The sequence below is a fragment of the Entelurus aequoreus genome, linkage group LG27 (genome assembly GCF_033978785.1).
Source record: "Entelurus aequoreus isolate RoL-2023_Sb linkage group LG27, RoL_Eaeq_v1.1, whole genome shotgun sequence".
Lineage (NCBI taxonomy): Eukaryota > Metazoa > Chordata > Actinopteri > Syngnathiformes > Syngnathidae > Entelurus > Entelurus aequoreus.
In genome coordinates, this window is record NC_084757.1 from 34,900,631 (window position 1) to 34,912,531 (window position 11,901).

The following is an 11,901-nucleotide window of genomic DNA, read 5'->3' on the forward strand; positions in this document are numbered from 1 at the left end:
TTAGACATCTATTAGTTTTGTATCTATGTAAGACGTCTATTTCTTTTGTATCTATGGAAGACATATATTAGTGTTGCATCTATGTAAGACATCTGTTACTTTTGTTTCTATGTAATACTTCCATTAGTGTTGTATCTACGTAAGACCTCTATTAGTTTTGTGTTTATGTAAGACATCAATTAGTTTTGTGTCTATGTGAGACATCTATAAGTGTTGTGTTTATGTAAGACATCTACTAGTTTTGTATCTATGTAAGACATCTATTACTTTTGTGTCTATGTAAGACAACTATTAGTGTTATATCTATGTAAGACATCTACTAGTTTTGTATCTATGTAAGACATCTAACACTTTTGTGTCTATGTAAGACATCTATTACTTTTGTATCCATGTAAGGCATCTAACACTTGTGTGTCTATGTAAGACATCTATAACGTTTGTGTCTATGTAAGACATCTATTAGTTTTGTATCTATGTACGACATCTATTTGTGTTGTATCTATGTAAGACATCTATTAGTGTTGTATCTATGTAAGACATCTATTAGTTTTGTATCTATGCAAGACTTCTATTACTTTTGTGTCTATGTAAGACATCTATTAGTGTTTTATCTATGTAAGACATCTATTAGTGTTGTATCTATGTAAGACATCTACTAGTTTTGTATATATGTAAGACATCTATTAGTTTCGTATCTATGTATGACATCTATTACTTTTGTGTCTATGTAAGACATATATTAGTTGTTTATCTATGTAAGACATCTAGTAGTTTTGTATCTATGTAAGACATCAAATAGTTTTGTGTCTATGTAAGGCATCTAATAGTGTGTCTTTGTAAGACATATATTAGTTTCGTATCTATGTAAGACTGTTATTAGTTTTGTGTCTATTTAAGACATGATTAGTTTTGTGTCCATGTAAGACATGTATTACTTTTGTATCTATGTAAGACATCTATTAGTTTTGTGTCTATGTAAGACATGTATTACTTTTGTGTCTATGTAAGACATCTGTTAATGTTGTATCTCTGTAAGACATCTACTAGTTTTGTATCTATGTAAGACATATATTAGTGTTGTAGCTATGTAAGACATATATTAGTGTTGTAGCTATGTAAAACATCTAGTAGTTTTGTATCTATTTAAGACATCTATTAGTTTCGTATCTATGTTAGACCTCTATTAGTTTTGTTTTTATGTAAGACATCAATTAGTTTTGTGTCTATGTAAGACATCTATTAGTTTTGTATCTATGTATGACATCTATTACTTTTGTGTCTATGTAAGACATATATTAGTTGTTTATCTATGTAAGACATCTATTAGTTTTGTATCTATGTAAGACATCAATTAGTTTTGTGTCTATGTAAGACAGCTATTAGTTTTGTGTCTATGTAAGACATAATTAGTTTTGTGTGTCCATGTAAGACATGTATTACTTTTGTATCTATGTAAGACATCTATTAGTTTTGTGTCTATGTAAGACATGTATTACTTTTGTGTCTATGTAAGACATCTATTAGTGTTGTGTCTATGTAAGACATCTATTAATGTTGTATCTATGTAAGACATCTACTAGTTTTGTATCTATGTAAGACATATATTAGTGTTGTATCTATGTAAGACATATATTAGTGTTGTAGCTATGTAATACATCTAGTAGTTTTGTATCTATTTAAGACATTAGTTTCGTATCTATGTTAGACCTCTATTAGTTTTGTTTTTATGTAAGACATCAATTAGTTTTGAGTCTATGTAAGACATCTATTAGTTTTGTATCTATGTAATACCTCTATTAGTTTTGTGTTTATGTAAGACATCTATTAGTTTTGTATCTATGTAAGACATGTATTACTTTTGTATCTATGTTAGACATCTATTAGTGTTGTATCTATGTAAGACATCTACTAGTTTTGTATCTATGTGAGACATCTATTAGTTTTGTGTCTATGTAAGACATCTATTAGTTTTGTGTCTATGTAAGACATCTATTACTTTTATGTCTATGTAAGACATATATTAGTTTTGTGTCTTTGTAAGACATCTATTAGTTTCTTGTCTATGCAAGACATCTATTAGTTTCGTATCTATGTAAGACATCTATTAGTTTTGTATCTATGTAAGACATCAATTAGTTTTGTATCTATGTATGACATCTATTACTTTTGTGTCTATATAAAACATATATTAATTGTGTATCTATGTAAGACATCTATTAGTGTTGTATCTATGTAAGACATCAATTAGTTTTGTATCTATGTAAGACATCAATTAGTTTTGTGTCTATGTAAGGCATCTAATAGTGTGTCTATGTAAGACATCTATTAGTTTCGTATCTATGTAAGACCTCTATTAGTTTTGTGTTTATGTAAGACATGAATTAGTTGTGTGTCTATGTAAGACATCTATTAGTTTCGTATCTATGTAAGACCTCTATTAGTTTTGTGTTTATGTAAGACATGAATTAGTTTTGTGTCTATGTAAGACATCTAACAATTTTGTATTTATGTAAGACATCTATTACTTTTGTGTCTTTGTAAGACATGTATTACTTGTGTGTCTATGTAAGACATCTATTAGTGTTGTGTCTATGTTAGACATCTATTAATGTTGTATCTATGTAAGACATCTATTAGTGTTGTATCTATGTAATACATCTAGTAGTTTTGTATCTATTTAAGACATCTATTAGTTTCGTATCTATGTTAGACCTCTATCAGTTTTGTTTTTATGTAAGACATCAATTAGTTTCGTGTCTGTGTAAGACATCTATTAGTTTTGTATCTATGTAATACCTCTATTAGTTTTGTGTTTATGTAAGACATCAATTATTTTCATGTCTATGTAAGACATCTATTAGTTTTGTATCTATGTAAGACATCTATTACTTTTGTATGTATGTAAGACATCTATTAGTGTTATATCTATGTAAGACATCTACTAGTTTTGTATCTATGTAAGACATCTATTACTTTTGTATGTATGTAAGACATCTATTAGTGTTATATCTATGTAAGACATCTACTAGTTTTGTATCGATGTAAGACATCTATTAGTTTTGTGTCTATGTAAGACATCTATGTAATGTTAGCATGCAGCTCACATAGCTATGCTAGTGTTGCTAATGTGTGTGTCCTCCTGTCCCACACCCTCATGTTACATAGTTGTATGTGATACATGACATGTATTACATTGGACAAGTACACACTAACTGTGTATATGTCAGAAGTACACAATTGTACTAGTTGGTGACACTCACTGTCAGCTCATTAGCCTTAAAGCTACACACACACACACACACACACACATACATGTCTTGCCTACTTTGTGTGGACCCACGTTTGGTTAGTGGGTTGTGAGGGCCCCCCTTTCCACTATAGCTAGAATGATGAAAAAATATACATCTAGCCCTAGATGGGAGTAGAGAGTTGCAACTAGGGATGTCAGATAATGGCTTTTTGCCGATATCCAATATTCCGATATTGTCCAACTCTTTAATTACCGATACCAACCGATACCGATATCAACCGATATATGCAGTCGTGGAATTAACACATTATTATGCCTAATTTGGACAACCAGGTATGGTGAAGATAAGGTACTTTTTTAAAAAATTAATAAAATAAGATAAATAAATTAAAAACATTTTCTTGAATAAAAAAGAAAGTAAAACAATATAAAAACAGTTACATAGAAACTAGTAATTAATGAAAATGAGTAAAATTAACTGTTAAAGGTTAGTACTATTAGTGGAGCAGCAGCACGCACAATCATGTGTGCTTACGGACTGTATCCCTTGCAGACTGTATTGATATATATTGATATATAATGTAGGAAGCAGAATATTAATAACAAAAAAGATACAACCCTTTTGTATGAATGAGTGTAAATGGGGGAGGGAGGTTTTTTGGGTTGGTGCACTAATTGTAAGTGTATCTTGTGTTTTTATGTTGATTTAATAAAAAAAAAACAAAAAAAACAACAACAACAACAAAAAACGATACCGATAATTTAAAAAACGATACCGATAATTTCCGATGTTACATTTTAAAGCATTTATCGGACATCCCTAGTTGCAACCTCACTTCAGAATGCAAAACACACAAAGTAAAAAAAAATTTTTACTTTTGTAGTTGTGAGGACCAGGCAAATGTCCTCACAAGTTAAAAGATCCTCACAGAAAGGTGGTTTATCAAGTGTATGTCCACACAAGGATGGTGAGACAAATGCACACACACACACACACACACAGCAGCATGAAGTGCAACATGTCCGCCTCACCTTCTTGTGGCTCTTGAGGACGGAGGGCGTGACGAAGGCCTTCTCACACAGGTCACACTTGTACTTCTTGTGGCCGTCGTGCACCACCTGGATGTGCACGTTGAGCGTGTCCTTCCGCTTGAAGGTGGCGTTGCACTGGTCACACTTGAAGGTCCTCTCGCCTGCGCGCGCACACGCACACACACACACACACACACACACAAGCGTGTGTCAGGTCATGGTTGTGTTGACAGGACACCTCACTGGCACACAGCACTTGTTGCCATTGTACGCAGATGATTGCATTTCCACTTCCTGTGTGTGTGTGTGTGTGTGTGTGTGTGTGTGTGTGTGTGTGTGTGTGTGTGTGTGTGTGTGTGTGTGTGCGCTCCATCCAGGCATATTAATAACCTCCAAAGGATGTTTCCTGGCGCCTGAATGGGGAGTAGAGGTGCTGTGGTCTGTCAGTCCACACATTAGTACAGCAGCAAATAACCACCAAGGTCAACAAACCAGGATGGACGCCTCACTAAATGACTAACATTGGCCCTGCGCCAAGAAGAGAAACACAATGAATGCATCCGTCAATTGCCATGTCATCGAGTACCAGCCTGGAGAGAGAGAGAGTGTGGAGGAGAGGGTCAAGTTAAGTTTCAGTTTCGATCCCTGCCAGGTAGGCCAGTCAGGATTGTTGTACGTCAGGAAGGACGGAGGTGCTGCGCCTCTATTTAACTCCTCGCTCAATCACAATCTTTGTTTGGGGGGAAAAAGGGAGGGAAAAAAACAGAAAAGAAAGGAGAAAAAAAAAAACAATCTTTGTTTTGGCGGAGATGAGAGCGCGGCCGCCAACACGCTGACAGTGCAGAGATCCTCTCCAGTGAGAAGTTGCATCAAGTAAGAAACATTACAAAGATAAATGTAACCTGGTGGCAATATTGTGTCTTCAAAGGGGATGGCAATATGAGCCCATCAACACCGACAAACCAGCCAGAATGACAACAAAAAGACAACGTCTGACCTTAGATGCACTTTAAGATGTTCAATATTCCTGTGTTTGGTACTTTCACTTCATGTCTAGTGCTCTTATTTCTAGTTTCTACTTCCTGTGTTTTGTACTTTCACTTCCTGTCCAGTGCTCTTATTTCTAGTTTCTACTTTCTGTGTTGGGTACTTTCACTTCCTGTCCAGTGCTCTTATTTCCACTTCCTACTTCCTGTGCTTGGTACTTACACTTCCTGTCCAGTGCTCTTATTTCCACTTTCTACATCCTGTGCTTGGTACTTTCACTTCCTGTCCAGTGCTCTTATTATTATATTCTACTTCCTGTGTTTGGTACTTTCACTTCCTGCCCAGTGCTCTTGTTTCTAGTTTCTACTTCCTGTATTTGGAGAATCACTTCCTGTCCAGTGCTCTTATTTCTAGTTTCTACTTTCTGTGTTTGGTACGTTCACTTCCTGTTAAGTGCTGTTATTTCCACTTTCTACTTCCTGTGTTTGGTACTTTCACTTCCTGTCCAGTGCTCTTATTTCTAGTTTCTACTTTCTGTGTTTGGTACTTTCACTTCCTGTCCAGTGCTCTTATTATTAGATTCTACTTCCTGTGTTGGGTACTTTCACTTCCTTTCCAGTGCTCTTATTTCTAGATTCTACTTCCTGTGTTTGGTACTTTCACTTTCTATCTAATGCTCTTATTTCTAGTTTCTACTTTCTGTGCTTGGTACTTTCACTTCCTGTCGAGTGCTCTTATTTCGACTTTGTACTTCCTGTGTTTGGTGTTTCACTTCCTGTCTTGGTGCTCTTATTTCTAGTTCCTTCTTACTGTGTTTGGTGTTTCACTTCCTGTCCAGTTCTGTTATTTCTAGTTTTCTACTTCCTGTGTTTGGTACTTTCACTTCCTGTCGAGTGCTCTTATTTCTAGTTTCTACTTTCTGTGTTTGGTAATTTTTACTTCCTGTCCAGTGCTTTTATTTCTACTTTCTACTTCCTGTGTTTGGTACTTTCACTTCCTGTCCAGTGCTCTTATTTCTTCTTTCTAATTCCTGTGTTTGGTACTTTCAAATCATGTCCAGTGCTCTTATTTCTACTTTTTACATCCTGTGTTTGGAACGTTCACTTCCTGTCCAGTGCTGTTATTTGTAGTTTCTACTTCCTGTGTTTGGTACTTTCACTTCCTGTCCAGTGTTCTTATTTGTAGTTTCTACTTCCTGTGTTTGGTACTTTCTCTTCCTGTCCAGTGCTCTTATTTCTAGTCTACTTTCTGTGTTTGGTGTTTCACTTCCTGTCCTGGTGCTCTTGTTTTGTCGGTGTTTCCTGTGTGCTCTCTGTGTTTTGAAGCAGCTTTACTTTCTGTTCCATGTCCTGCCAGCACACCTGAGTCTCATAACTGACTTCTATTTACTTCCACCTGGCAATTATGTTTTTTCTGAAAAGGTTGCAGGCCAACTGCCAAAATCATTGGACATCTGAGAGATGGTGGAACCTTTAGCTCACTAGTACTGTTCCTGTTTCTACTTCAAACATCAAGTGTTCCACTGGACCTGCAGTCACTTTACAACTGAAGAATGTGGGAGGATTCTTCTGACTTCTAGTTTCTTTGAAATGTTGCATGAGTAACAGACCACACAATTATCTATAAAACGGGGGGAGGTCCCTCAGGACTTCAAACCAGACCCAGGCAACTACAGTCCCGTCTCAGTTCTCAGGTGCACCTCCAGAGTGCTGGAAAAAACTGCTGGCAGGTTATCTAACTGTTTGTTTTTTTTTGCAAATGTTGCAACCGTTTACCCCAGAGTAGATGTAGATGGTGCTTCTTACTGTGTACTATGTATACGGTGCTGCTTACTGTTGTGGATGAGTAGGTGGCGCTGTAGAGAGAAGGGTGTGCGAAAGAGAGCCTTGCACTCCTCGCACTGGAAGGGTCTCTCCTCCGAGTGTGTCTGCAGAGACAACATGTGATTGAGAAATGAATATTATATGGAAGTAAACATCTGGACAAGAATTGAAGTTGTTTTTTTACATTATTTTGTAGGAGAGGTGGGAGCAGTAGTGACATAATGTTTGATGTTGTGTTTCATTCAGCAGCAAACACCTTTATTACGTGTCTAAGGACTGGAGTTACTAAAATAAATAAATACATTTTAAAGTTCAAAAATAATTTTCTTCAATTAAAAAAAGATTCACAAGAATAAAAAAATGTATTTCTGCAAGTAAAAAAAACTATTCCCAAGTATAAAAGCAAATTTCTGCAGGTAAAAAAAAAAAGATTTAAAAGTATAAAAAATAATTTCTTCAATTAAAAATAAATATTTGTATTTATATAAAATAAAAATAAAAAAAAAATCAAATTAAAAAAATTTAAATTTAAAAATTAAAAAAAATAATTTATAAAATAAAAAAAAATTAAAAAAATAAAAATATTTGTGAGTAAAAAAAAAAAGTTTTCAATCAAAAAAAAACAATTCGCAAGTATAAAAACATCCATCCCATCCCATCCATTTTCTACCGCTTGTCCCAACAATAAAAAATAATTTCTGCAATTAAAAAAACTATTTTTGTGTAAAAAAACAATTTTGTTCAATTAAAAAAAGACTTAAAAAAAGATTCCCAAGTATAAAAACAATTTTCTGCAGGTAAAAAAAAAATGATTTAAAAGTATAAATAAAAATGTCTTCAATTAAAAAGAAATATTTGTGAGTAAAAAAAAAAAGTTTTCAATTTTAAAAAAACAATTTGCCAGTATAAAAACATCCATCCCGTCCCATCAATTTCCGACCGCTTGTCCCAATAATAAAAAAATAATTTTGTCAATAAAAAAAAAAATGTTGTTCAAGTAAAAAATCTAACTTGGTAGATGACACATGCTAATTGTTAGCATGCTAAAATAAGCATGCTAACATTAAAATGCTAATTATAATTTTTTTGCAAATATTGCAATCATTTCACCAGTGTCATACAACTTGGTAGATGACACATGCTAAGTGTTAGCTCACTAACCTTTTTTTTTGGCAAATTTTGCAACCGTTTACCCCAGAGTCATACAACTTAGTAGATGACACATGCTAACTTTTTTTGGAAAATTTTGCAACCATTTACCCCAGAGTCATGTAACTTGGTAGATGACACATGCTAATTGTTAGCATGCTAAAATAAGCATGCTAACATTAAAATGCTAATTATAATTTTTTTGCAAATATTGCAATCGTTTCACCAGTGTCATCTAACTTGGTAAATGACACATGCTAATTGTTAGCATGCTAAAATAAGCATGCTAACATTAAAATGCTAATTATAATTTTTTTGCAAATATCGCAATCATTTCACCAGTGTCATATAACTTGGTAGATGACACATGCTAAGTGTTAGCTCACTAACCTTTTTTTTGGCAAATTTTGCAACCGTTTACCCCAGAGTCATACAACTTAGTAGATGACACATGCTAACTTTTTTTGGAAAATTTTGCAACCATTTACCCCAGAGTCATATAACTTGGTAGATGACACATGCTAATTGTTAGCATGCTAAAATAAGCATGCTAACATTAAAATGCTAATTATAATTTTTTTGCAAATATTGCAATCGTTTCACCAGTGTCATCTAACTTGGTAAATGACACATGCTAATTGTTAGCATGCTAAAATAAGCATGCTAACATTAAAATGCTAATTATAATTTTTTTGCAAATATCGCAATCATTTCACCAGTGTCATATAACTTGGTAGATGACACATGCTAAGTGTTAGCTCACTAACCTTTTTTTTGGCAAATTTTGCAACCGTTTACCCCAGAGTCATACATCTTAGTAGATGACACATGCTAACTTTTTTTGGCAAATTTTGCAACCATTTACCCCAGAGTCATATAACTTGGTAGATGACACATGCTAATTGTTAGCATGCTAAAATAAGCATGCTAACATTAAAATGCTAATTATATTTTTTTTGCAAATATTGCAATCGTTTCACCAGTGTCATATAACTTGGTAGATGACACATGCTAATTGTTAGCATGCTAACCTTTTTTTTTGGCAAATTTTGCAACCGTTTACCCCGGAGTCATACAACTTAGTATATGACACATGCTAACTGTTTTTGGCAAATTTTGCAACCGTTTACCCCAGAGTCATATAACTTGGTAGATGACACATGCTAATTGTTAGCATGCTAAAATAAGCATGCTAACATTAAAATGCTAATTATAATTTTTTTGCAAATATTGCAATCGTTTCACCGGTGTCATCTAACTTGGTAGATGACACATGCTAATTGTTAGCATGCTAAAATAAGCATGCTAACATTAAAATGCTAATTATAATTTTTTTTGCAAATATTGCAATCATTTCACCAGTGTCATATAACTTGGTAGATGACACATGCTAAGTGTTAGCTCACTAACCTTTTTTTTTGGCAAATTTTGCAACCGTTTACCCCAGAGTCATACTACTTAGTAGATGACACATGCTAACTTTTTTTGGCAAATTTTGCAACCATTTACCCCAGAGTCATATAACTTGGTAGATGACACATGCTAATTGTTAGCATGCTAAAATAAGCATGCTAACATTAAAATGCTAATGATCATTATTTTGCAAATATTGCAATCATTTCACCAGAGTCATATAACTTGGTAGATGACACATGCTAACTGTTAGCATGCTAACCTTTTTTTTGGCAAATTTTGCAACTGTTTACCTCAGAGTCATGATGCTAAATGCTAAATTGTTTGCTAATTTTGCAAAAAGAGTCACATGACTTGGTACATGACACATGCTAACGTTAGCATGCTATTGCTAACGTAATATTGTATTTTCTCTAGTAGGTACCAACATGTTCTGACCTTCTTGTGGTTCTTGTAGACGTTCCTGTGGGCGAACTCCTTCCCACACAGTTTGCACTTGTAGGGCTTGTCCTCGCTGTGGATGATCTTGTGGGCCGTCACCTGGTCCAGGCGCTTGAAGGAGCGGCTGCAGATCTCGCAGGTGTACGGCCGCTTCTCTGTCGCCATGGGAACGCAGCGCAGCAGCAGGTGTCATGGGGAGGAGGGGGCGTGGCTGTCATGAGGAGGGCTGGTCTCACCTGAGTGTGTGATCATGTGACGCTTGAGCTGATTGGTGGAGATGAACTTCTTGTCGCAGGCGTGACATTCAAATATTTCATGGATCTGGAAGCAGAAATAGAGCAGACACAGTCCTGTTACCTAAAGTATCTGTTCATGTTCTGTGATCTGCTTCATGCTAACATGTTATTAATATTAGAGTTCAAGTACCAATGATTGTCACACACACACACGGTGTGGTGAAATTTGTCCTCTGCATTTGACCCATCCCCTTGTTTACCCCCTGGGAGGTGAGGGGAGCAGTGGGCAGCAGCGGTGCCGCACCCGGGAATCATTTTTGGTAATTTAACCCCCAATTCCAACCCTTGATGCTGAGTGCCAAGCAGGGAGGTAATGTTCATGGCCTTTTTGATATTCATGTTTGTCAGCATTCTATGATAACAACTCACTCCTGTTACCTCCTTACACTGTCGCTTTAAGTCCTGTTACCCTTCACTCCTGTTACTTACCTACACTGTTGCCTTACACTCCTGTTACTTTTACTATTGTTACCTTACACTTTTGTTACTTCCACTCCTGCTACTTCCACTCCTGCTACTTCCACTCCTGTTACTTACACTCCTGTTACTTACACTCCTGTTACTTTCTTCTCTTGTTTCTTTCACTCCTGTTACTTTCACTCTTGTTACTTTCACTCCTGTTACTTTCACTATTGTTACTTTCATTGTTGCTACTTTCACTCCTGTTACTTTTGCTATTGTTACTTTCATTCTTGTTACTTTCATTCTTGTTACTTTCACTCTGGTTATTTTCATTCTTGTTACTTTCATTCGTGTTACTTTCACTCCTGTTACTTACACTCCTGTTACTTTCACTCCTGTCACTTTCATCCTTGCTACTTTCATTCTTGTTACGTTCACTATTGTTACTTTCACTCGTTACTTTCACTCGTTACTTTCTCTCCAGTTATTTTCATTCTTGTAATTTTCACTCCTGTTACTTTCACTCCTGTTACTTTCATTCTTGTTACTTTCGTTCTTGTTTCATTCACTCTTGTTACTTTCACTGTTACTTTAAATTATGTTATCTGCAGTCTGTTCATTTAATTCCTGTTACTTTCAGTCTGGATACTTTCAGTCCTGATGCCTAATACTTTGACTCCAGATACCACCTAATACTTCCACGCCTCTTACTTACACTCATCTTACATTCACTCATCTTACATTCACTCATCTTACTTACACTCATCTTACTTACACTCATCTTACTTACACTCATCTTACTTACACTCCTGTTAATTACACTCCTGTTACTTACACTCCTGTTACTTACACTCCTGTTACTTTCATTCTTGTTACTTTTACTCTGTTACTTTCACTCTTGTCACTTTCATTCTTGTCACTTTCACTCGTGTCCCTTTCACTCGTGTTACTTTCACTCCTGTTACTTTCACTCTGTTACTTGAATTCCTGTTATTTTCAGTCTGTTACCATAAGTCCTGTTACTTTCACACATGTTCCTTTCATTCCTGTTACTTTCAGTCTGGATACTTTCAGTCCTGACTCCTAGTACTCTGACTCCAGAGACCAC

At 35.2% G+C, this 11,901-nt stretch overlaps 1 protein-coding gene across 1 annotated transcript in view; it reads right to left on the reverse strand.

Moving 5' to 3' along the window:
- Nucleotides 1-11,901, reverse strand: part of LOC133644302 (PR domain zinc finger protein 5-like) — an 81,443-nt gene that overhangs the window by 39,647 nt on the left and 29,895 nt on the right. The window contains exons 9-12 of the mRNA XM_062038681.1: nt 10,332-10,416; nt 10,093-10,250; nt 7,103-7,196; nt 4,283-4,443 (exon numbers count right to left, since the gene is read on the reverse strand). Coding sequence (XP_061894665.1) covers nt 4,283-4,443; nt 7,103-7,196; nt 10,093-10,250; nt 10,332-10,416 — 498 coding nt within the window. The remainder of the gene's footprint in view (nt 1-4,282; nt 4,444-7,102; nt 7,197-10,092; nt 10,251-10,331; nt 10,417-11,901) is intronic.